Raw genomic sequence first — 25292 nt, 5'->3', positions numbered from 1 at the left:
AGTGAACAAGGGTCCCCTTCTCCTCTCCAAGAAGCCTCAATAAACTGTACCCCACCTCCATCTGCTTCTTCCAGTGTGTTCATTTGCTCTCAGTACTCAAACACTTCTATCAGCGGTCACTCACTAATAGGTGATTTTAAGTTTTTTCTTTCAAGCTGTGCCTATGTGCTAAGAGTTCTTAGGACTTCGATGGAGGCGTTTTATTGCATATTTCTTGTGCACCTTCATATGTATCCTTCCCCATCCTCCCAGGGTCAGGCCCTGGCTGGGCTTGACACTGAATGGGCACAGAGGCTGGGCATGTGTCAAGTGAGGTCTAGAGGCCTAATGGTACCATTATTTGGGTCAGGCTTAGTGGTGGTCAGACCCTGGAGAGAGCCTTCAGCAAAAGACCATCCGAGGCTCCTTCTGTCTGCCCACCTCGCCTGTCTGGGAGACTCCCCTGTTCTAGGAGGGGAACTCCTCTTCAGTCCTGGGAGGAGGGTCGAGAGATGCTCAGGCCACTGGCCATTGGAACATGAACAGAAGCTCCTCAGAGAAGCCCTGCCCCATCCCAGGCCCTGGATCCCCGCCCTGCTCCCTAGGATTCAGGGACGGTTCTTGCCCTGTGAGTCCCGGGGAAGTTGCCCCCGGCCCCCCCGACCCCTGCCCCGCAGACCCAGCCAGACCGCGGGCCTTGGCCTCATTCAGCACCGAAGCGCGGACAGCTCCCGGGCGGGCGCTGAGGGGAGGAGGCGCTGCAAGCGGCGGGCCGGGGAGGGCAGACGCTGCGGGCGGGCGGGGCACCGAGCCTGGAGGCCCTCCCCCGGGGCGGCGCCCACCCGGAGTCCGACACTGAGCCCCAGGACCGGCAGAGACGCAGAAAGCCGGGTGCGCAGGTGGTTCCCAGCAGGGTCCACTGCTGAAAGATGCCGGTCCGCAGGGGCCACGTAGCGCCCCAAAACACTTACCTGGACACCATCATCCGCAAGTTCGAGGGACAGAGTGAGTGTGTGTGTTTGGGTGGAGGGAGGACAATCTGGAGTCACGGTTCGGTGGCAGGAGGGGCCAGACCCCTTTATTAACTTTTGATGGGGCAGGAGGAGGTTATGGGGGGCGATTCTGTATACAAAAACCTTCGCTTTGAGGTCCTCAACACCTTCTCCATGCCGTCCTCTCTTCTGGAAAACGAGGGGCGGGATGCAGCTCCATCTCTCCCCACAGAGCATTTTTCTTGGTGCCCCAAGCCTTGGCCTTCTCTTCCAGTCACTGACTGGCTTTCCCCTGGTGATCACCGCCCCCAATTTCCGAGGTTTCCTTGACTTCCTTCTTTTCCCCCAATAGACCTGGCTATTCTGCTTTTTCCAGCTCTGACCCCCAACCGATCACATTACTGTTCCCTGGTCCTGACTCCTCTTTATTGTTTCCAGAAGGCCTTGGACCTCCCTTCAACCTCACTGACCTCTGCTGCCCTGGGTTTCCCACAATCCCCAGGCCTGACCCCCTTTTGCCCATGTCTCTGGTCACCTCTTTGCTCACCCTTCCTTCATCCCCCTCATTATTTCCAGAAGAAATGACCTTCCCCCCTGACTTTCCTCCCATTATTCCCCAACCTGATCTCCTCCCCATCTCTCATTCTGGTTCCTGTCCTACTCTGGCACCTAAATGCCCCTCCCTGCTGCCATCAGTCCCTATAATCTTTTCCTCTCTACTGCCCAATCCTGGCTGCCCAGGTCTCCCTACCTTTCACCTCCTAACCCAGGTCGTAAGTTCCTGATCGCCAATGCTCAGATGGAGAACTGCGCCATCATTTACTGCAACGACGGCTTCTGTGAACTCTTCGGCTACTCCCGAGTGGAGGTGATGCAGAGACCATGCACCTGCGATTTCCTCACAGGCCCCAACACCCCAAGCAGTGCCGTGTCCCGCCTAGCTCAAGCCCTGCTGGGGGCTGAGGAGTGCAAGGTGGACATCCTCTACTACCGCAAGGATGGTGAGGTGCAGTCGGGCCAGGGGCTCTGAAGGGCAGGTTTGGCTCCTCTCTTGTCCATACAGGGTGGCCTCTGGGAGGACACTGACCCAGGGACCAAAGGGCCTGGATGAATCCTGTTTCCTCTCCTGGTCTCCATTTCTTCATTGGTAGGGAGAAGCAATGGGCATTGAATGCTATATCTTCTGAGGTCCTTTTCACAGGCTAAGCCAAGAACTAGACCTGGACTGGGGCAGAGCCCATCCCTGCTCCACCACCCCTCCCCCTGTTCCTGGTCTCCTGGCTATCCACTCTGTCACTGTCAGCCCCAGCTGTCAGGAAGCTGGGATGGAAATTAACCCTCCCTCATCTCCATCTGCTCTGGGGATTAAAGAACGAGTCACCCCCCTCAAGGTTTCTACAACCAGGCAAGGCATGGGGGCTACTGGCTAGGAAAGAGGGGTGGGCCTGGCTTATCCAGTCCCAGCTCTTTGGGAAGGTAGGGTCTGGAGCTTGCCCCAACCAGACGACTCATCCAGATGGAGTTTGGGTTGTTACTGTCACCCAAACTTATTGCAAGCAAATCAGAAGCCTAAGACAGGGCTGAGGCATAGCTCAAAAGGTCAAAAGCTCAGCAGTCTTCGAAGTCCTCCTCCCAAGACCACAGATTCCCCAATGGACGTGGGGGCAGGGAGTGGGTAGGAACTAGGATCAGAGTAGAAAGTCCCTTGGAAACCACCAAGATCAATGTCCCTCAATCTGGTTCGGCATCAGGATTACCTGGAGCATGTTTCCAAAACACACCTTCCCTAGAAAAGCTGATTTAGAAGTTATGAGATGAGTCCAGGCGGGTGTATTTGGAAAAATCTCCCTGGTTGTTCTGCTATTCTGACACAATTAGGATCCACTGATTTAGATAAGTTATTTCATTTTAAAGATGTGCAAGGAACTTTCCCAAGATCCCACCTCTGGTTGAACCCCAATACTCTGGATTCCTCCCTCTGAAATGTTTATTCTGAGGAATCACAATAAAGAGAGAAAGGGCCTCAATTCCCTCTTTGCTTGGAGACAGGATTTTTTGGGGAAGGAAGCCCCTACATTAAATAGGATGAAGGTCACTTGAGTGCAGAAAAAGGGCAAATAAATGCCTTTGGACTGGAACTGAGAGGTGCTGAGAGCCCAGGTTCCAGTTGCCTGGTGTGTGTGTGGAATGTGAATGTGACTGAGTGTGTGTGTGTGTGTGTGTGTGTGTGTGTGTTTATGGGCTTCTGGGGAGTGTCTTGGGTAGGTCCTGGTTGTCTCTTGCAGCTGCCACCCAAATGAGCATCAGGTGGGAAGTGCTGTAGCTAGGGGCACCAGTTAAGAGACCAGGAAGAATCTGGCTTAGTCTGATAGTATTCACAGGGTTAATGAAGTCAGAATATTTTTAAAAGCTGTAACCTCACCTCTTCACATCAATTTAGGGAGGAGGCGACAGACAGGGGAGTGAGAAGGGTCCCAGAGGAACAGGACAGGGACAGCAGGAAATGGGGGTGAGAGGTAGCAGGTTCTCTCTCTTCCTCTCCTTGACCTCAGAGATTTACCTGTCTACCTGTACTCAAGGGCATGAGGTCTGATCCCAGACTTCTGGGGATGTAAGAACAGGGTTCTTAGATTCCCCCTCAGCACCCTGCAGGTACCTGGGCAGGGGGCAGAGGTCAAGGCCATGCATAGCCCCCTGATATCCGGACTCGAGTCTTCAGAACCCAGCCGAGCCTTCCAGCTATAAGAAGAGATCCTGGAAATTTAGTCTTGGAGGCTGGCCCTGGGTAAAAATGAGCAATCACCCATATATCTGATGCCCCATAAGTTCCAATGTATCTCTCCCCCTCCCTCAATTCTTCCTTATTCTGTTGCCCAAGACTTTCATCACCTAGATCTTCTTGAAATTGGCCTGCACTATCCTCAGGAAAGGATATGGTACTCAGGTTAGGTGTGTTTACCTTTGGTTCACTCTGACCACATGGTCATTTTGTTGTTGTTGTCTTGTTTTGGGCAGTACTGGAGGTTGAACCCAGGGGTGCTCTACCACTGAGCTACATTTTTTAAATTTTGAGGCAGAGTGTCAGTAACCTTGAACATTCAATCCTCCTGCCTCAGCCTCCTGAGTAGCTAGGATTATAGGCTTGTGCCACCATGCCTGGCTATCATATTATCATTTTTAAAAATTGTACTTATATACATCTTACATTCCTGCTGAGGAGCATCCTAATAATGTTTTGGTTTTTTTTTTCCCCCCTTCTCAGGTCAATACTTCCTCTCTACCCCACCCCCTGACTCCAGGGAGGTGGGAAGGGGTCCTGAATAGATCTCTAGCTGGTTTATTTATAATCCTCTTTTCCTCTAAAAGGGTAATCCACTTAAAATTGTCCAAGTCAAAATGGAGGGTCTGTGTTCATATATCTCCACATGGTACAGCTGCCTAAAGTCAGTTCAGAAGCCAGGGCACTTGGTAAAAAATCACCCAACGAGATCAAAGTGAGAGACTCCTGAGAGACAGAGGCTCTTCCTTTCCCTGCCTTTGCTAGGGAAAGTAAGAACCTAATAGACAAAGAGGAAGAGAGACTGTTGTGGGACTAGAACTGAGGAGCGTCTGGAGTGAGGCATGGGGAGCACTCAGATCCCCCACCTCTGGGCACCCGCCCCAGGGCCCAGCCCTACCTGCCTTTGCCAGGTCTTCTACTCTTTGGAGCCCAAACCAGAGTCCCCTAATCCCCAAGCCAAACTAGAGGAGTCCGGTGACTTTTCCAGTCTGCAGCTCCAGATAAGGAGGACAGGACAAGGTGAGGTCAGGGGCTACTATCTGCCTCCACCCGCCCCGTGTTTTCTGCATGCTCACTTGTAATACCAGGAGGGGCCAAGCTGGGGTGACATGGAGCAGCAGCCTCCTAGTGGTGGCAGCTTCTTCTTCTCTTCCTCCTCCTGCTCCTCCTTCTCCTCCTCTTCTTCTTCTTCTTCTTCTTCTTCTTCTTCTTCTTCTTCTTCTTCTTCTTCTTCTTCTTCTTCTTCCTCCTCCTCCTCCTCCTCCTCCTCCTTCTCCTCCTCCTCCTCCTCTTCTTCTGTTTCTTCTGTTTCTGTTTCTGTTTCTGTATGGGGATTGAGCCGACATTTTACCACTGAGCTATACTCCCAGTTCTTTATTTTGAGACAAGGTCTTGCTAAGTTGCTTAGGGCCTCTATAAATTGCTGAGGCTGACCTCAAATCTGTGGTCCTGCTGCCTCAGCCTCCTGAGTCACTGGGATTACAGGTGTGCACCTCTGCACTGGGGTAGTAGCAGCTTCTTGTAGCACCACTGGTCCCTGAGGGGTTACCACAGTGCTGGGTGGAGTGTTGTAAAGAGAGTGGGCAAGGCAGGGAGTGCTGCTCAGTGGTAGAGACCTTGCCTAGCACATGCGAGACCCTAGGTTCCATCCAGCGTGAGAAAGAAAAGGGGAGGGACAAGTGAAAGATAACAAGGAGGCTGTGAAAAGGAGAGGGTGAGTGTCAGAATGGGAAGGGGGTGTGAGCGATGAGAAACTAGGGAAGAAACAGTTCTGGAAGGAGAGAAGAACAAAGAGAAGCGGAGTGTCCCGGGGGCCAAACTTACTGTCCTCAGAGGGGTGGGTGCTGGAAGGAACCCCAAAAAGCCCCAGGCAAGGACACCAGAACAGTGCCACTCCTGGGCACAACCTAGGGCACTCACTTCTGCTCACCCAGATGGTTACTCATGGGCTCTGAACCACAAATAAGCAAGGACAGCCAGTCTGGGAAACAGGGAGAGAGAATCCTCTGAACTCTTCCTAATTCTTGTAGTCTCCCGTCTGCCTACTCCAAAGGTAGTCAGCATGGGGACGGGCAAGGCACACCAACCTCACCACTCCTCAGCCCAGGCTGCTGCGGTGGGCGGTCCTTGGTCCATTCCTAGTATGGGACTTCCAATGATAGCCCAGATGGGTGGGTACAGTCACTTGAAGACTGGCCTTGGCAGCTCCCAGCCACATAGAAAGCCTGGAGGTCCCACCCCTCTGCCCAACAATGCCCCTGTCCTTCCCCCAATAGTCCAGATCTCCCCAGTGCCTAAAGAACTGAGGACACAGTCTAGACTTAGTGGGTTGGAGGTCACTGTGCCCCAGGCTGACAAGAGTGATTATAGCTCTGTGAGCCCAGGAGTGGGTCAAGCCAGAAAGGTGACCTCTTCTTGGTGTGGATGTCTCCCCTGGGTCCAGCAGCAGCTGGCAGATGGCTGCCTGGTGCCTGGGAGCCCAGGAATCTGATCTGGGAGATTCCTGCTCCCCAGAGGAAAGTGGGAAGGAGGATGGGAGAGGCTCAGCTACACCCCAGTTCTGATGGCTGTGAGGAGGGCTGGGGGGGGCAAGCTCCAAGCAGGGAGACTGGGGAAGGGCGATTCCCGTGCTTCCGGAAGTAGCAGCACTCGTGCCAGCTGGCCTCAGTCCCCCACGTCGACGAGTACATCTTTCATCCTGCAAGCAACAAGCAACTCCTAGGATGGCTGAGACAGACCCAGGACTGCCTTCCAGGAGCGCAGTTCTGATTTCTGATTTGTACAGTCACCTGAGGCCCCTGTCCCTGAGGATCCTGCCCTTTGGATCTGGCACCTGCCAATAGTTTGAATTTAGGGACAAAAGATCCCCCGTGGTGTACCTCCCTACAGGCTGGTATTGTTTCACCCACCAGTGGGGCAGTGGTGAGACCCTGGAGCAAAGAGAGTGGACAGAGGCTTGGGACAGAGGCACTCAGGGGGAGGGAGGGGAGCAACAGGGGTCTGAGCTGCCAAGAAGGTGGAGAGAGTGGCACTAGGGGGCCTTCTTGCTCCCTGACTCCTAAGCCACTGCCCTTTCTGCTCCCAAGTCCCAGCCTCTGCCTTGAGGCCCTACCCCAGCAACCATTCTATCAGATAAAGCCCTTCCCTTTCCTAAGCTATTGTGTGCTGATGGCCCAGGAGTCCCAGCTCCATGTCCCCTCCCAGCCCCAATAAATGAGTTTCTCAGAACCTCAGGCTCTCATCTGCAGAACAGGGGTCTATACCTGCCCCCTGAGGACCTCCTGAGGCCTAATGTGCCAACTGGCTCCATGCCCAGCACTTAGCACGTTCCCAGCAATGCGTTCCTTCCGGCATCAGGGAAGCGGGCATCTTTGTGGGATGGTGATATGAACTGAGCCCAGGGCCAGCCAGAGCTACATGGGGGTGGAACACTCCCACCTCACCTCCCCACTTAATCCACCCCCATCTGCTCTGCTTTAATTACAGCAGAAGCAAACCTCGAGGTTAAGCCCTGAGCTGAGGGCTGAGTGTGGACTTGGACCTGATGCTACATTATCTCCTAATGAGCAGCTTAGCTGCTCTCCCCACCTCTGCCCTGTGGGTGGGGCACCTGCTGAGCAGCCTAACTCACCTTCTGCCCAATAGTTCTGATCACTGTCCAGGCCTTTTCTCTCCAGTGGATGCCCTTAATTTGACCTTCACTCTGCTGCCTCCCTACCTGGGTCACTACAGGAGGGAACCCCTTTGGCGATCACCTCCTGTCCCTACTAATGGTGTTTGCAGCCTCCAGCTTCCGCTGCCTGGTGGATGTGGTGCCAGTGAAGAATGAGGATGGAGCTGTCATCATGTTCATCCTCAATTTTGAGGACCTGGCCCAGCTCCTGGCCAAAAACAGCAACCGCAGCCTGACCCAGCGCCTGCTGTCCCACAGCTTCCTGAGCTCTGGTGAGTGAGACAGGCTGCAGGTGGCAGTAAAAGAGAGTCGGGTACCCTGGCCCTGGCTGCTCTGATCTTGGCCCTGGTTTCAGAGGGATCCCATGGCAGGACGGGTGGACAAGGGCCTGGCTCCAGCAGGGGCAAGTATAGGACCGTCAGCCAGATCCCACAGTTCACGCTCAACTTTGTGGAGTTCAACCTGGAGAAGCATCGCTCCGGCTCCACCACCGAGATTGAGATCATCGCGCCCCATAAGGTGGTAGAACGGACGCAGAACGTCACTGAGAAGGTCACTCAGGTGCGCGCCTGCTGGGTAGGGAGGGCAGAACTGCGTCAGGCCTCCAGGGTCCTCTCCCAGGTCCTGGGCCTGCTCTTATGGGTCTTTGGCTACCAGAGAGACAATGGCTCATCCTGCTCCCTTGTGTCTGGTCTAAGCCCCAGGTCTCCTGTCCTACGGGAGGCTGATTCTTTAGACCTGAAGGCCTACCCTAAGGTCACAGCCCAGGGACCCAGCTCCTGGGGCTAGGGCAAGTTGGGGTCAGCAGGACCTATGAGAGTGCCACCCTCAAGGTCTGGAGGAGCTGGAGATTGGGGAGACACAGACTACTGATGGGCCTGTCCAAGGCTCTGTCAATCACAGGAAAGGTGAGGTGGAGAGTGGCTGTTATCAGGGAAATAAAGAGAAGAGGAAGGAGAGATGGCAGGAGGCCCGCAGTCTTGTTCCTATCCCTTGCCTTTGAGATGAGAGCCACCTCACCCCTCAACATGCACACAGGATCCTCCTGCATGCCAGACAGAGGTGGGGTGGGATTCACACCTTCAGCTAACTTTGAACAGACTCCCAGGGGCCCATTACTGAACGTCCCCCTTCTCTTGGATTCACTTCTTGTCCACCCAAGATAAATGTTCCTGGTCCTCTGTTTCAGCTGGACCCACTGTCCTTTCTCATATGCTTGATGACCTGACCATTCTGGAGGGAAATGCAAAGAATTCTGCTTGACGCTTCAGTGACCAGGGTCCTGGCACTGACTCACTGTGTGACCTTGGGCATGGAATATACCTGCCTTCTGGGCCTTGGGGTTCTCATCTGCAGGAAAGAGTTAGACTAAATGGTCCCTGGAGATTCATTTGGCATTACCTAGTGGCAGTCCAGGAAGCAGACAAAGCTCTCGGCCAAAGGGAGGGGCCTAGGTCAAGGCTGAGCAACGGGGTGCAGAGTTTCATGTCTCCATGAAGGGAAGATGCCCCCTTTTTATTTGAAGTGCAGGCAGTACTGGAATCAAGTATGAAGGAAGCCACACAGCCCCTCCCTGAGTCCAAGGACTCTGAGGAAGGAAGGAGTCCAGACTGGTGGACTGGGCCCTGTGACCTGACCCTGGGAAGCCCCCTAGCTGCCCATACCAGGGCTTCTTAGGTTGACGCTGCTGGTGGTGACTGTCATGATGGGGACTGCTATACGAAAGTCATCTGTGAAGATGGACAAACCTAGCTGAGGCCCATGGCATCTGCTCCTTTCTTACTTCCTGCCCCTGTCCCTCTTGGCTTCACAATCCCCCAACCCCATGTGTACTTTAAGGCCATGAGAGGTGCCTGAAAGAGCTCAGAGGAGGGGGCTGACACAGTCCAGAACAGGGAAGTCCCATGAACCTCATCCAGAACTTGAAGGGCCTACAGGGCCTTGATCTCACTCCTGTGTCCTTATATCCTGAGGGCCATGCAGCTCCAGATGATCCTGAGCTGGGCAGGCTTTGCCTTTGAAGGGTCCTCATGCTGGCTTCAGAGTCAGTGGGAGACTAGAGGGGTCAGTGGCTCCCATGTCTGCAACCCTGAGAGTTGAGGGGCTAGTCAGTCTCTTCTCAGCTGACTTGGATCCCACTCTCGGTTCTGGTGCCTTCCTCTCGTTCCCCACTAAGGCGGGGCTGGGGAAGGGCCTGCAGAGGGAAGCAGCTTCGCTGCCCTGCAGCTTGCAGCTCCCAGTCAGGCTGCCAGTGCTCATTCATAGTTGAGATCTCACGTGGATCCCATGCTGGAACCCAGGGACGAGCAGGCTGGGTGAGGGAAAGCAGGCTGGCCAAGCTTACACTCCAGTGGAAAGCGATCACATGGTCAAGGCGGCATACAGGGGCAGGAAATTTTAAAAAAGAGGGTCCAAGAGGGGGCTTCCTGGGGAAGTGAAACATGAGTGAGGTCTGAGAGTTAGACAAGAGGCCACTACAGAACAGGGATGCTGTGGCCCCCACTGTGGGGTTTGTATGTTACATCAGGAACCCTCTGGTGGAAACTAACCCTTTGCTGGATCTTCTTTCTTGTGATCCCATCTGCTAACTGATCTGATCTGCAAGGTTAAAACCTTACATTGCAGATTTTCTTAGACCAGAACCATTCACCAGAAACCCATCTGGTGGGGGAGGGGATCGAGGGGACATCCCTCAGGTTCCATCCCTGTTGGAGAAGTGTCTGAGGCAGGATGAGGGAGCAGGAGGGTGGAGGGGGAATGACTGCTAAGTGGAGTATGCCATGTGCATGCAAATAGATACATCTTATTTTATCATCCCTTGCAGTTGTGGTTATCCCACTTTGCAGATGGGGAGACTGAGGCACCAGAAGTTAGAAAACTTGCCTCATGGCACAGATATAGAAAATGTCACAGAGTTGAGCACCATGGCACATGCCTGTAATCCAGTGGCCCGGGAGGCTGAGACAGGAGGATTGCGAGTTCAAAGCCGCCTCAGCAATAGCAAGGCCCTAAGGAACTCAGTGAAACCCTGTCTCTAAATAAAAATACGAAATAGGGTTGGGGATGTGGCTCAGTGGTGGAGTGCCCCTGAGTTCAATCCCTGGTATCTCCAATCAAATAAAAAAAAAAAAAATAGTCATACCTGGAATTCAACCTTGGAGATCTGACCTTAAAACCCATGCCCTTCCTAATGCCCCAGTTACGTCATTTGGGGCAGCTGGGCATCTTGGGCCCGATCCTAAGTGACTCTGTTGCTCACAGTGTTGGAGGCAGGGATGGGATAGACAAAAGGGAATGCACTTCCGCTGAGTGTAGTGAACATCCTGCTGGACATGTGTGAAGCAGCTGGGGATCCCTGGGACCCAGGATTCCAGATTGGCTACCCCAACCCAAATTTGTTTTGTTTTGTTTTTTTTTTCTGTGGGAGGTTCTGAGAATTGGTCCCAGGGAGGGTCTTACTGGTCCAGGACCCTCAAGACTGAAAAGTCTATTCCGGGGGTGACCTGCTCCCACCAGAAACCCCAAACTTAGAATCCTCCCAAACCTACCTGAGAGTAGTGGCCCACCACACTATCCCCTCAGTCTAGACTCTTTTCTGGAATATGCCCAGAAGATCCCGGTCCTGGCCCCACTTACTCCAGGATGGCCTGTTTCTGAGGGTAATTGTGAGCTTCATACCTGGGTCACCATGAGACAGAGCTGTCCCTGCCTTCTGCGGCCCACCTCTTCTGTCTGCGCTGTTCCTGACACATCGGTCTCCTTAAGGAACTTGCCTCCTCATATGCTTGTCCTTCACAGCCTTTGCTACTCATTCCTCTCTCATGCCTCCCTTCCTCGTCCTCCCCAACAAGATCTGTCTCACCAGCAGTGTCTCACTCACCACCATGATCCCCACTCCCAGGTCCTGTCTCTGGGTGCAGACGTGCTACCGGAGTATAAGCTGCAGGCGCCACGCGTCCACCGCGGGACCATCCTGCACTACAGCCCCTTCAAGGCCGTGTGGGACTGGCTCATCCTGCTGCTGGTCATCTACACCGCTGTCTTCACACCCTACTCAGCCGCCTTCCTGCTCAGCGACCAAGATGAGTCCCAGCGGGGAGCCTGCGGCTACACCTGCAGTCCACTCACCGTGGTGGACCTCATTGTGGACATCATGTTCGTCGTGGACATCGTCATCAACTTCCGCACCACCTATGTCAACACCAATGACGAGGTGGTCAGCCACCCCCGACGCATTGCCGTCCACTACTTCAAGGGCTGGTTCCTCATTGACATGGTGGCTGCCATCCCTTTTGACCTGCTCATTTTCCGCACGGGCTCTGATGAGGTGAGCAATCCCCATCCAGGCCAGCAGCCATGGCTGTTCCTTGCACCCCAGCCCCAAAGCCTCCCTGGCTCACAGCCCTGGGTGCAGAGAGCTCCTGGCATTGGGCATCTTTACCAAAACAAGTGGCAATAGAAAGAGGGCTTTGGACATCTGCCACCAGGTCCTTCTCTGCTCCCTCATTCTGCCCCCTCTGGAACCAGGCATGGACTCTCCTGTCGTCCCAGCCTCTCACACTGCCTTCTAAACCACACCCAGCCTAGTTAGAAAGAAGCTATAGACCACACCCCCATGCAGCCTTCCCCCTTCTGGTGCCCAGCCCCTCATCTATGCCTACTCTGCTTCCCTTGGGTGACATGAGAGCATAAAAATGCATCAAGCCCCACTTTGTCCTCCTGCCCCATCTTCTCAGGATCAACTTTCCACTCAAATCCACTCTGTCTTCTGGGTTCCAGTCACCCCCCATCCCTCCCTGGCAACCACCCCAGCAGTGTCCCACCCTACCCCCAGCAAATCATCCCCAAGTCTGCTCCCTTTCTCTCCACCTCACTGCCCCTGCCTACACCAAGTGCCTTCTTCCCCACCTCTGCCCCAACCTCACTCCCCTCCGCACTGCAGCTAAAACAAGGTTCAGATCGCTTACCTGACCTGTCACTCCCCCTCAAACCTTCAGTGGCTCCCAAATTCTACAGAATAAAAGCTAAACTCTCTGTGGACCCTGAAGTTCACAGGAACAGCCCAGCTCACCTTCCCAGGCTCCTTTCTCACTGTTCTGCCATCTCTCGCTCTGCACTCCAGGCTGTCACACCATACTTGGTTTCCCATGTGGGCTGTGCCACTTGGCACCTCTGTCCTCTGCCTGTGTTGCCCCCAGTGCCAGGAGTGCCCTTTCCCTCTCCTGCCCGTCTCCCTGAACACCCAGCCTGTCTCTCAAGACTTCCTCGTGTGTTACCTCTTCTGTGAAGCCTGATCAGCAGATTCGACCTCCCCTTCCTCCTTGTCCCCATTTGATTTCTCTCCTAGCATCCAGAACACTGTCTTGTGCCTCAGGCTGAGAGCTCCTTAAGGTCCCATACTAGGCTCCACGGCCAAGTGCCTGATCCAGAGCAGGTTTTCCCTTAGTGGATTTTGAATGACTATGTAATTGATGTGCAAATGAACAAAATGCAGGCTGAGTGTGTCCTTTCAAGTGCTAACCTCGGGGGACCTTTCCCTGGGGACCTTTCCCTGACCTCCAGACCACGACCCTGATTGGGCTACTGAAGACAGCGCGGCTGCTGCGGCTGGTTCGAGTGGCCCGGAAGCTGGATCGCTACTCTGAGTACGGGGCGGCAGTGCTCTTCCTGCTCATGTGCACCTTTGCGCTCATCGCGCACTGGCTGGCCTGTATCTGGTACGCCATCGGCAACGTGGAGCGACCCTACCTGGAGCCCAAGATCGGCTGGCTGGACAGCCTGGGTGCTCAGCTTGGCAAGCACTATAATGGCAGCGACCCGGCCTCGGGCCCCTCAGTGCAGGACAAGTATGTCACGGCCCTCTACTTCACCTTCAGCAGCCTCACCAGTGTGGGCTTCGGCAACGTCTCACCCAACACCAACTCTGAGAAGGTCTTCTCCATCTGCGTCATGCTCATCGGCTGTGAGTGCGAACTTGTGCTGTGGGTCTTTCCCGTGAAATTCTGTTCTTAGTTTTGAAATAGACACAACACAACACAGTAATGATGCAGGCTGTACATTGAGTGTGCAGTACATGAACTTTTGCATATGTATCCACCAGTTATACACCTGTACAGCCATTGCCATAGGCCAGGCACCAGGATTATCATTTGCAGGCCTCAATGCAAAATGAAAACTTCTAAGTTAAAAAGTTAAGAATTTTGAGATCATGTCAGCATAGCAGTAAACCCATCTAGGGCCCTGTGGGACTGCAGAGGCTGCATGCTCATGAAGCAAGCCCTGCCAGCCTCTACTTTAAGCGCTTTACAAAAGCCCACAGTTCATTTCTTATGAGCCCACTTTACAGAGCAGGAACCAAAGGTCTTAACTTGCCAGGAGGCCATAGAGCCAGGAAATCTCAGAGCCCCAGTGTAGCCCAGGTGGTGGGCTCCAAGGCTGTGTTGCTCTCTGTTCCTGAACCCAGCTGCCTGCCCCCCAAGACACCTGCTTTAGGAACTTGAGATGCACTGTGGAATTTTACACATAGATCAAGTTGTCATGTTCAGAGTATTTAGAGATGTGAAAGCCCAGAAAAACAAAAACAAGAAGAAAAAAAAATGGGTGAAAGCAAGAGACCAAGAGTTTTCCCTTCATTATGTTTACAACTTGAAAGAGAAAACAAATCCGAACTTTAAAAAAAAAAAAAAAAATCATTGCCCTAGTTCTTTCTTCAAAGGAGTTTGGCCTCTGGACCTGGGAAGAGCAGAGGGAAGAGGACAGGACGCACCAAAGTCTTTGTCCCCTATGTGCTCTGGCGTTGTCTTAGGCTTTTCTGACTTTGCTCAGTTCAGCCCTGGATAGAGGGGTCCCTCACCAGAAGGCTGCTAGGGAGAGGGAGGCCTGGAGTGGCGTGGTCTAGTGACCACGCTCACTCCGTACCTGGCCCCGGCCCCTGCCCTCAGCTCTCATGTATGCCAGCATCTTTGGCAACGTGTCGGCCATCATCCAGCGCCTGTACTCGGGCACCGCGCGCTACCACACGCAGATGTTGCGCGTCAAGGAATTCATCCGCTTCCACCAGATCCCTAACCCTCTGCGGCAGCGCCTGGAAGAGTACTTCCAGCACGCCTGGTCCTACACCAACGGCATCGACATGAACGCGGTGAGCCCCGCTTCCCTGGAGGGGTGGGCGGGCGACCACTTCTGGCTATTGCCCCCGGCAGGTCCAGGTCCCTCTGGCTCAGGGTGCTCCTGGAGCTCTGCCCGCCCGTCCCCCAGCCCCACCCGAGCCGCGCCCCACTGGACTCGCCCGCCCGCCCCGCAGGTACTGAAAGGCTTCCCCGAGTGCCTGCAGGCGGACATCTGCCTGCACCTGCACCGCGCGCTGCTGCAGCACTGCCCCGCCTTCCGCGGCGCCAGCAAAGGCTGCCTGCGCGCCCTCGCTGTCAAGTTCAAGACCACGCATGCGCCTCCTGGGGACACTCTTGTGCACCTCGGCGACGTGCTTTCTACGCTCTACTTCATCTCCCGCGGCTCCATAGAGATCCTGCGTGACGACATGGTGGTGGCCATTCTAGGTGGGTCAGGCAGAGTGGACTAGGCCTGTGTTGGAGGATGGAAGCCGGAGATACCCTATCTGGGCCACCATCTTCCTATTGAGGAACGTGGCACCTTTAACTGACCAGTCGTGCGCCCCGCATGCTTCTGGAGAGCTTTATACCCAGACCTAGAATCCTTAACGCAATCCCCCTGCCAGAGGCCCCATTTTCCTGATAGAGAAGTTGAAGCTCAGAGAGCTCATGCTAGTCATTGATCATGCAGGGATTCCAGGACTTCGTGTCTGACTCAGAAACCCAGGCAGGTTCCCTCCTACCTCACACCCTTGAGTTCAGGATAACAAGCCAAGGGTCAGTCTTGTTTGGAGGGAGGTGCCTGGACGGGTACCCCAGTCTCATTCAGTGCAGCTGCAGAGATAATTGGACACTTTGGAGGAACCATATGAGCACCAGGAAGGGGAACAGATAGAGGTTTCAAGTAGCCGCTGTCACTTACCTGCTGTGGGATCTGGGGTAAATCATTTCACCTCTCCGAGCATCACAGGGTCCTCTCCTTGATGCCCACTTTCCTTGCCTTCCCTGTGGACTTCACTCTAAGTCTTCAACTCCAATTTCAGTCTGGTCTTCTTTTGTTTCTATGGTCTGACTTTCTTGCAACCTCTCTGGACCAGCACTCCCCCCCCTACTCCTCTTCCCAAGCCCTCTCTCAGTTGATTGTCAGCAAGCACTGATGCTCTGTTTTCTTCTCCTCAGCCTATACCCTCACCTGGACCAGCTCCTTGCTTGCTAAGCCACAGCCTAGACCTGTGCCAGGAGGACCCTCAGCTTTATCCCAGTCCCAATCTCTCCTTACCCTGGAATATTCCATTCCTTCCTGGGCATGACCACCATGATATTCAGATAAGCAGACCAAACTCAACATATCCCAACCTGAAACCATAACGTTCCCTCAAGAACAGCTCCTTCAACATGGCATCCCCTCATTGCGAATCCTCCCCCATTGCCCAGGCTACGGTCAAGCAGACAAGCGTCCTGCCCTCCTTCCAGTCCCCCGCCCACCTTCCACTTAGCCACAGAACCTTCTCTGTTCTGCTGTTGGGACCTCTCCCATACCTGTCTCCTTTTCCCTTGCCTGAGTCTGGCCCTTATCGTGTCATTCCTGGGCAGGTGTCAGGAGCTCCTTTCCTGTGGCCTTGTGTCTGGCCTACTCCCATGCTCCATCCTCCTCCAAGGACACATCTGTGAATACCCCTTTTCTGCTTAAAGTCCTTCAATGGTTCCCCATGGCTCATGGGATAAATGTAAACCCCTGTGCATGACATGCACAGTTCTACCCAATCTGGTCACCCTGAGTCCTGCCACCCTTCCCCTGGTATTTCATGCCCTAGTCTTACAAATGACTTCCCATTCTCTAATCTGTTATCTCTGTCACACCTCTGTGTCTGTACATGCTGCCTCTCTGCTTTCAGTGCCCACCCTGTGCCTGTCTGGCAGACCCCAGTCAGTCATCCCTCAAGGATGGGCTCAGTTGTGAGCTCCACTATGAAACTTTCCCTCACTCCCAGCCTACCCAACAAGTGCCACCCACGCAGGAGGGATAATTATTATTAATGATTAAGAAGCTAGTCCAATTTAAGTTTCAGTTAGAGACATAAAATTCTCTCATTTTGTCCTGAGTAGAAATAGACATTAGATAATAATCCTTCATGTACTAGAAGACCAGCTTGTTATCACACTGCCCAGATTTCAAGCCTCAGGGTTTCATGTGTGATCCTTGGTGAGCCCGATTTCTCTCTAGGCCTCAATTCCCTCTTCTGTGGCTGATCTTTGATCCTGTTTTCTTTGAGGGATGTGCCCAGCCTCCCTCCATCCCTCTGCCTGTGCTAAACCATTAGCACCCTTTGTGCATGGGTCACTAGGCTCAGGGGGCTGGACTTTCTGGGGAGTTTGGAGAGAAAGCAATCATAGTCCACGGCACCTGGGGCCCTGGCCTTTCTGTGCAGTGTGACAACATGCTGTTTCTTCTATCCGGATTGCCTTCTCCTGGCTGCTCAGTCCTTGATTCTCTTGGAATTTCACATCCTCTATAAGCCCCCACTGCCCCAACCACCCTTGGTGGAAGGAACCCCTCCCTCCTCCATGACCCCACAGCTCTTGATTCTCCCCTGTTCGAAGGCTCCACAGATCATTCTGTAAACTCATTGACTGCTTATGTGCCTGTTGTGTGGGAATTTGGGGGCTTCCCCGTGGGAGGGAGAGAGCCTCTTATTCATGTTTATATCCCATGGCCCTCAAAGCGTGTGGCACCAAATGTGTCTAATACCCTGGCCACCAAATGTTCACTCTGTTACCTCCAACTCCAACACCTTGTATTTTCCTAGTCTGGTGCTTGCCTTTTGGGGAACTTTCTCAAGCATCTGCTTCTCTGAACAGCCCAGTGAAGTAGGCAATGCAGAGATGGTGATGTCCATTTTAGAGATGAAGACACTACTAGAGTCCAGGCTCCCCCTGCCAGGACCATGCTGATTCCCTGGCCTCAGAGGGGGGAGTGAGAAGACAGAAGCCTCAGGGAGCCTTGGGGGAGCAGGAAGCTCCTGGCTCTGAGTCCCCTGTACCTTGCTCCACAGTACTGGCAGATTGCAGGGAGCAGGAGGAGGTCGGGCAGGGTGGCTTTAGTGTCCCTCACTGCCCACTGTCCCCTGACCAGAGGTCAGGGTAGTGTCAAGAGCATGAACAAAAGGGGGGATTCTGATGGAGGGAGGGTTGTTCTGAGGGTACCAGAGACAACAATGTACCCATGTGCCTAGGGAAAGAGCAGCTCTGAGGGAATCTTCGTGGGGTTCAGAGGACAGGCGCAGGGGATACCCTACTTCTGTCCATCCTCCACTCCCCAGACAACCAGCACATTTACCCCTCTCCCCAGACCTTGATCCTAAGCCCAAGGCCCTGGCAGGATCCATGAGGTGGGAGGGAGGGTCCAGGTCAAGGGGGAACCAGACCCTGGAGGGACCACCACCCCTCTGGCTGGCAGGGAAGAATGACATCTTTGGGGAGCCTGTTAGCCTCCACGCCCGACCGGGCAAGTCCAGTGCGGATGTGCGGGCCCTGACCTACTGCGACTTACATAAGATCCAGCGGGCAGACCTGCTGGAGGTGCTCGACATGTACCCTACCTTTGCGGACAGCTTCTGGAGCAAGCTGGAGGTCACCTTCAACCTGCGGGACGTGAGTCTGGGCCAGTGGGCCAGGGTGGGTGGTGGCTCTTGGCCAGCTGGTAATGGGTAATATCCATGCCTGAAGGCATGGCCTGCCTGCCTTCAGGGACCCATCTGACTACTTACTGCCCTTCCTTCCAGTCCTATCCTGCATCTGTTACCAGAATCTCTTTTGTGCCTACCATGACCAGTACAATGCTGAGTCTAGTGTAGCTACCATTTATTGAGCAGCGACTGGAAATGCTGGGAAATGCTGGGCTTCTTTTACATTATCTTACTTAGTTCTCTCTTGCATGTGATGTTATTTTTATCCCCATTTTCAGATGAGGAACCTGAGGGTTAGAGAAGATAAATAAATTGGCCAAAGCCATACAAGCAAGTAAATGGCAGAACCAAAATGTGAATTCATGTTTGTCTGACACCAAAGCCCAGGCTTTCCTACCACATGGCACCAGGCTGAAAAGGAGGGGCTCTGCCATCCAGAGGGCCTCTGCCATCTAGAGGGCTCTTTACACCATGGGGTGTAAAGAATTGGTGAAGTGTCCCTTCTCTGAAGTTTATCACTCAGTGGAGGAGGTTAAAGCAACTCAGGAAAAATAAAGAGCCACACAGACAAATAACTAAAGAGGCCAGAGGATGTACGTGAGAGATCAAATTTCTCTGGAGCTCCAGCTTGCCAAGGAGTGGTGTAGGCACTGCAGTCTCTGGAAGTGCCCAGAGAGGTTTCCTGGAGGGGAAAGTTTGGAATCAGCTAGTAGGGAGGAGAGGGATGGCGAGGCTGGCAGGGGCACGGTGGCTGAGGCTAGGCACTGAGCCTGGGCACCTCCTTTCCCTGTCATTCCCCAACCCCTCAGCCTCAGGAGGAGGCTCTGGTGGCCCAGGCCCTTTACCTAGGTTCTGGAGGGTGGCACTATGGTGGGTTTTCTTGCTATTGATGGAGAGATGACGTCTCCGTGGCCTGAGTCATCTGTAACCCCAAGGTGCCCCCAAGTCTCATGGTGCCAGGAGGTGAGCAGCCAAAGACACTGACCTGGAGTGGATCGGGGGTTCCAGCCTGGTCTCCTAGAGAATACTCTCCCCTGGTTCATGCTGAGGGGTGAGCACCAGGGCATGTGGGAAAGCCGGGCTGGAGGAGCAGCTCTCTTACTTTTCACTCCTAAATCCCAAGACCTCCTCTCTGCCTGTATGTGTGTGCATGTATGTGGGCACACGCATACACACACACACACACACACACACACACACACACACACACACATGCAGGAAAGCCTGCAGGAAGCTGCCCAGAGCTTCACTGGTGTGCCCAGCCACCTGACACCACCACTTTCTCACCTGGTTGTGACAAGGGCTACAGAGGAGGAGCAGGGACAGGGAGAAACAAAGAGGCCCATCCCAGCTTGGTCCCTGTTACTTGATGCTCTTGTTCCCTACAAGGCAGATGGAGGTTTCCAGTCATCACCCCAACAGGCCCCAGGCAGACAAGACCACCAAGGCTTTTTCCTCGATGACAAGCAGCCAGGTGAGCACAGCCAGCTGGAGCCCCACCTAGTATCCTTTCCATTCTCATGGCCTTTCCTCGGTAGGATCAGGACTAGTGACCTTTGTCCCCATTCTTCCCTAGTCTCCCAACCCTGATGATTTACATCCTCAGAGCCAAGGAGAAAGGGCTCTCTGGTTGCTGGGTGCTCTTCCAGGGTGGGTAATGATCAAGGACCCTCAGGTTCCACACCAGGGTGCCGAAGGACCCTCTTGGCTGTAACTCCATGGGCAATGAGACCAAGTCTAGAAATTCCCACCTTGGCAGCCCCAGATTCCTTCCCAGGGCTACAGTCCCCTGAGTCCTGGAAACCAGACCTCCACAGGGGCAGGACCTCATGCCCCAGGGCACCCAGGTAAGGACAGCCACCCCCTACCCTGTGTTCCCATGGCAAGTATGGGAAGAGCATGGGGTCTGCCAAGAAGGGACAGGCCTGTGGAACCAGTTACATACAGCAGATGTGTCCCTTTCCCTCCTACAGATGCAGCCCCTGCCCTGAGCATTTCAGATGCACCTGGCCTCTGGCCTGAGTTGCTGCAGCAGATTCCCCCAAGGAAGAGTCCTCCAAGTCTGCAGCGGAGACCAGACTGCTGGCCTCAGGAGCTAGGCTCTAGGTTGGAGCAGCTGCAGGCTCAGATGAACAGGTGAGTGCCCTTGGCAAGGCTGGGGCAACTGCAAAGAATCCATCCAGCAGTGGACTAGGTGAGGGTGCCCCCTCCTGGTGGCTCTGGGGTATCACTGTGTGCTGGGCGGGTTTTAGAATGTTGGGCTCATTTGGAGACAGGTTTCCCCATCCCTGTCACTAAGCACAATTCCTTGGATGGCTTCTTTCAACAAAACCTGGAAATGTGCCAAGGAAGCTTCTTAAGGAAGGGACACAACCATGTACAGAAACAAATTCCATGGGGCCTTGGAAAGGGGATGTGGCCTTGGATGGCAAGGCTATAATGGCAAGATAGTCCTGGGTTCAAATTTTGACTTGGTAATTCATGAGCAAGAGTGTGGGCAAGTTACTAAACAGTTCTGAGTCCCAGTTCACCCTTTCATGCAACTGCCATAATTGGAATTCCCATGTCAAAGCATCATTAGGAGGACTGAATGTTTTGTGCTCTGTGCCTGGTTATTAGGGATAAACTAAGGGAACTTGGGCAGAGTCTGTGGATCCAAGTGGGGAAGTAGCTGCAGGTAGGACCCAGGTTGCCTTTTCACTCAGGAGGAAAAGCACATAGGCTACAAAATCCAGAGCTGCCCTCAGGACCTGAACTGCTCTCAAAACCCTTATTTTGACTTCGGGGCTCTGTCTGGCAGGCTGGAATCCCGCTTGTCCTCAGACCTCAACCACATCCTTCAGCTGCTTCAGCAGTCCATGCCCCAGAGTCACAGCAGCTTCATCCTGGAAGCCCCTGCCTCCAATGACCTGGCCTTGTTTCCTGCAGCCTCAGTGACTCAGAGTCCAGGTGCCGGGCTGCCCCAGTGCCATCTGCCTCCTGCACAGGTGAGAGGTGGGGTCATCCCCAGGGGCTTCCCTGGGGGCAGATGCATGCCATTCCTACCCCCACCTTGGTCTCAAGGTGGCAACTGGCCAGTATCTCCATGGCTCAACCACAGCTGTGGCTTTTCACCTGAAAGCCAGAGACCAAGGGCTCTCTGTTTGCTGGATGTTCTTCCAGGGGTGGGTAATGACCAAAGACCTGTCTTACTTTACAATTTTGAGTCATGATGACAGGACAGCCTGAATAGGGTGGTGGCAGAGCCTCAATTGTGACCACCCACCCTACAGCTGGGGCAAGGACAAAAGAACCCTGAGGTGTGGGAGGAGTAGGTAGAGCTCTTGCCAGTTCCCATCCCTGGGTGGATTAACTTCCAGCTTGGTCTAGGGGCTCCTGGAGTGCCTCCCTCTTTCTTGCCCCTCCCAGATACTAGGCTATGGTGACTTAGACAAATGCACACAGGAGCACAGGAATTCCTCCTCCAGGATGCCTCACCTGGCCATGGAAATGGACAAAACTCTGATGCCAACCTCAGGGCAGGAGCAGCCTGAGGGGCTCCTGTCACCCCTGGCCTCTCTGTGTCCCCTGGAGGTACAGGGACTCATCTGTAGTTCTCGTTTCCCCTCCCTTCCTGAACACCTTGACTCCATCCCCAAGCAGCTGGAGTTTCAGAGATATGGCTCAGATCCTGGATTCACAAGAAGTTAGGGCCACTGAACCCCAAGATAAGAAACCACATGGGGATGAAAGGTAGGTGAGGTGAGAATTAAGGACCTCGAGAGAGGCAGACAGATCCCAAGATGGGCCTCTGAAAACCATTCTCTTAATTTTGAACTACTGACCCAGATGAGCCTAGGTGACCCAGAGGCTTTGCCCAGGCCTCCTCTGGGACACTGTGCAGACAAGTTCCCCTGGTGGAAGGTGGGGGGACTTAGGTGTGGATGTAACTTATGGGATTGAAGGATCAGTGAAGAACGAAGTTTCTGATTCTCCTTGAAAGTTTTGCTCTGGGCTAGGTGATCACCTCCCAGCTCAGAGTCATTCATCACTCCAAGGCTCAGCAGTAAGGCCTGGGGTTGATCAGACCTCCTCCTGAGGGCCTCTAACTGGACTGGAGGTAGAGGTGCCCTCTGTGTGGACATGGCAGGGCAGAGCTCCAGTCCTCTGCCCCTCCGCCCCTGATGGTTCCATGTGAGTTCCTTGAAGTCAACTGAGTGTCACACAGCTAATAAAGTCTGCGCATTTCATGTTGGGCCTTGTGTGTAACTTATCTAAGGGTCATTATGTCCTTGACTGTGCTGTGGCCTTTTCCAAGTCCTTCTCACAAGGAGCTGGGTCGGGGCTCACCCTCCACTGCATTCAGCATGTTGCAGAATTGAAGGTGACTCTGTTGGGCCCAGTCTGGGGTAAAAGGAAACAGGTACTGGCCTGGTGACCACAAGGAATTGTGACAAATTAACAACTGCATAGCACTCATCCTGTGCCAGGTACCACCCTGACTGCAGTGCAGGTATTAGTTCATGTATCCTCCCAACGACCCCAAGGAGTCAGGATTATTATCACCATGTTAGAGATATAGGATAAATAGCAGAAAGACTAAGAAACTTAGCATGAGGGGATCTTCTGGGATTCTGGAATTATTCTGATCTGGCACCAAAAATATGAGTGTGTTCAGGTTGTGAAAACAAGTACACTTCTTTGTGTAAATTATACTCAATTAAAAAAAGAAGAAAGAATCATGCCCAACACAATAGGAAAAGAATATAATTTCAACCCAGATGGTCTAACTTGAGAGCATTTGCACCTGGTTAGTCAGCTGAAAAGGGCTATTGTCACCCAAATTACCTGGTCACTCAGTACACTGACCCTCAGTCCTTTTTGCTCCAGTACTACCTAAAAGTTTTTGAAAATGTATATCCCCCTTCCCACATTGTTGATACCTGAAATAAGGCATTGATAAATTCAAATAACTACAAAGGATGTAACATCCAGTGTGTTAGAAATACTGACAATGTTTTAACCCTTCATCTTTATTAATCCATTTCCACCCAAATAGCATAGTGATTTTAGAACCACCCCATCATCCATTTTAAAAAGATAAGCGGGGCTGGTAATATAGCTCAGTGGTAGAGTGCTTGCCTGGTATGCTTGAGGCCCTAGGTTCAATCACCAACACCACACACACAAGCACAAGAATAGACTTAAACATTTTTTAACATCATTACTTTCTTCTTCTCATAATCCTGTCCCCCCAGTTTTATTCCTAAAAGTAATTTCTTTTTATTCTTCAAAGTCTATTATTGATTATCCTATCATGTTTGCAAGATATGCATATAAACTGAAATTTTAAAATTAATTTTTATAACTTTAATAAGGATTTAAGAGTTACATTTATTGGTACAGTTCAAAATGACATAAATATATTCAAATTTTTATAAGAACTGAAATTTTATTGGGCATACATCTCTTAAAAGAGGGAATTTTTACCCCAAATTGACTCCTGTGGTTGGGTGTGGTGGCACACGCCTGTAATCCCAGCAACTCCAGAGGCTGAGGCAGGAGGATTGCAAGTTTGAGGCCAGCCTAAGCAACTTAGTGAGACCCTGTCCCAAAATAAACAATAAAAAGAACTGGGAATGCTGAGGTTGTGGCTCAGTGGTAGAACACTTCCCTAGCATGCCTGAGGCACCGAGTTCAAGCCCCAGCACCACATAAAAATAAATGAATAAATAAATAAATAAAGGTATTGTGTGCCCCTGGGATCAATCTCCAGTACCAAAAAAAAGGAAAAAGACTCCTGTGTCTGTGGATGAACAGTATTATTTTTCATTATGATAAGACGAGGTCCAGCAGCAGTTCAGAACCTATTTTTCCTTCCTTTGCAGTACCAGTAATTGAACCCAGGGCCTCACACATGGCAGGCAAGCACTCTGCCACTGAATTACATCAGGAGATCTTGTTATTTTTGAGACAGGGTCTCAACGAGTTGTGCTTTTTAAATATTTTATTCATTTATTTGGAGACAAGGTCTAAGTTGCTGAGTGTCTCCCTAAACTGCTGAGGCTGGCCTTGAACTTGAGGTTCTCCTGCCTCGGCCTCCCCAATCGCTGATTACAGGCGTGTGCCACTGCGCCCATTCTTTTTTAAAAAGAGAAGACTTAAAGAGGATTGTTATATATAGGATTGTCCCTCTTCTTTTAATTCTTTCTGTATGGTCCCTTAAAATAACATTTATCATTTAAAGGTATACCTAATGATATCTAACAATTCGATTTTGCTGAAAGCGAAGAATTGGAAACCCTTTAAATTTATAACAACATTATCTAGCTTCAGACTTCTCCATTTCAAAATCATGGCACAGAGACATTTAGAACTGGATTAGCATTTGCCTTGGGACCCATGGAGGGGAAGAAACAGGACCAGGAACTGACAAAAATTTTGAGCCAAGCTGGTCGGGTCATTGCACCCTGAAAACCAACCTTAGAATTAGAGAGCATTTCTGGAATCTGCAGGACAGCGAGAGAAGGCCCGTTTCAAACTGACCTAGCACTATCACATCTGCTTGTCTGCCGCCTGTTCTTGGGGTTCCGGGATAATAGTTTCCGTGCTAAATGTCCTTGGGACCAGTGGGGAGCGAAGGTGGTTTCGGTTTGGCGCACGCCAGGCTGCCGGGCCTCGGAACTCAGCGCGACGACAAGCAGTAGGTCCTCCATTAAGGCAGAATTTTTATTTTACTCGACAGCCTGAAGAGGCCGCTCAGAATAACATCAGCAGTGGGGGAAGACAGGGCAGGTCACACAAGAGGTCTCATTCTCAGAGATTTGGCCTAGAACTTGAAGGCCCCCTGCTCGGCAGGCTCGCCCACAGGCCACACACGCCCCCTTGCGCCCGCACTGCGCCGGTATCTGTTTGACTGATGTCTTGGTCAGCCAATGACTTTTGCGGCTGCGAAAGCGTCTGCCTCCAGGAATTGGGCCTATCGAGTAGCCAGAATGACAAACATTTACGCCAATAGTGAGGAGATTTCGAACACTACGGCCGCAATAACCAATGAGAAGAAGGAATAGCTTCGAAAGGACGTGTCAGGCAGCC

At 52.6% G+C, this 25292-nt stretch overlaps 1 protein-coding gene across 3 annotated transcripts; it reads left to right on the top strand.

The window, feature by feature from the left end:
• The first annotated feature begins 908 nt into the window (after positions 1 to 908).
• On the top strand, positions 909 to 22311 carry Kcnh6 (potassium voltage-gated channel subfamily H member 6). 3 transcript variants are annotated; one of them, XM_047545874.1, is made up of 14 exons: positions 909 to 984; positions 1742 to 1972; positions 7534 to 7695; positions 7779 to 7984; positions 11325 to 11750; positions 12986 to 13140; positions 13300 to 13385; positions 14365 to 14564; positions 14727 to 14979; positions 17990 to 18183; positions 19608 to 19692; positions 20192 to 20354; positions 21019 to 21212; positions 21634 to 22311. In XM_047545874.1, the coding sequence occupies exons 1-14, from the start codon at positions 909 to 911 to the stop codon at positions 21906 to 21908; spliced, it is 2706 nt and encodes a 901-aa protein (XP_047401830.1). In that variant the 3' UTR covers positions 21909 to 22311. The 3 variants fall into 3 exon arrangements, with proteins under 3 accessions (XP_047401830.1, XP_047401828.1, XP_047401829.1); XM_047545872.1 differs by adding an exon at positions 19978 to 20065 and having other exon boundaries at positions 12986 to 13385; positions 19608 to 19721; XM_047545873.1 differs by having other exon boundaries at positions 12986 to 13385.
• Positions 22312 to 25292: the final 2981 nt, after the last annotated feature.

Source organism: Sciurus carolinensis, chromosome 3 (genome assembly GCF_902686445.1).
Source record: "Sciurus carolinensis chromosome 3, mSciCar1.2, whole genome shotgun sequence".
NCBI lineage: Eukaryota > Metazoa > Chordata > Mammalia > Rodentia > Sciuridae > Sciurus > Sciurus carolinensis.
The sequence above is the reverse complement of the archived record's forward strand: the minus strand, read 5'-3'. Positions and strand labels throughout refer to the sequence as shown.

Coding starts and splice junctions, on each gene's coding strand:
- Kcnh6 (XM_047545872.1), top strand. CDS start 909: ATGCCGGTCCGCAGGGGCCACGTAGCGCCCCAAAACACTTACCTGGAC. Junction 18,184..19,607: donor TCACCTTCAACCTGCGGGAC/GTGAGTCTGGGC, acceptor GTTCCCTACAAG/GCAGATGGAGGTTTCCAGTC. Junction 20,066..20,191: donor TCATGCCCCAGGGCACCCAG/GTAAGGACAGCC, acceptor TCCCTCCTACAG/ATGCAGCCCCTGCCCTGAGC.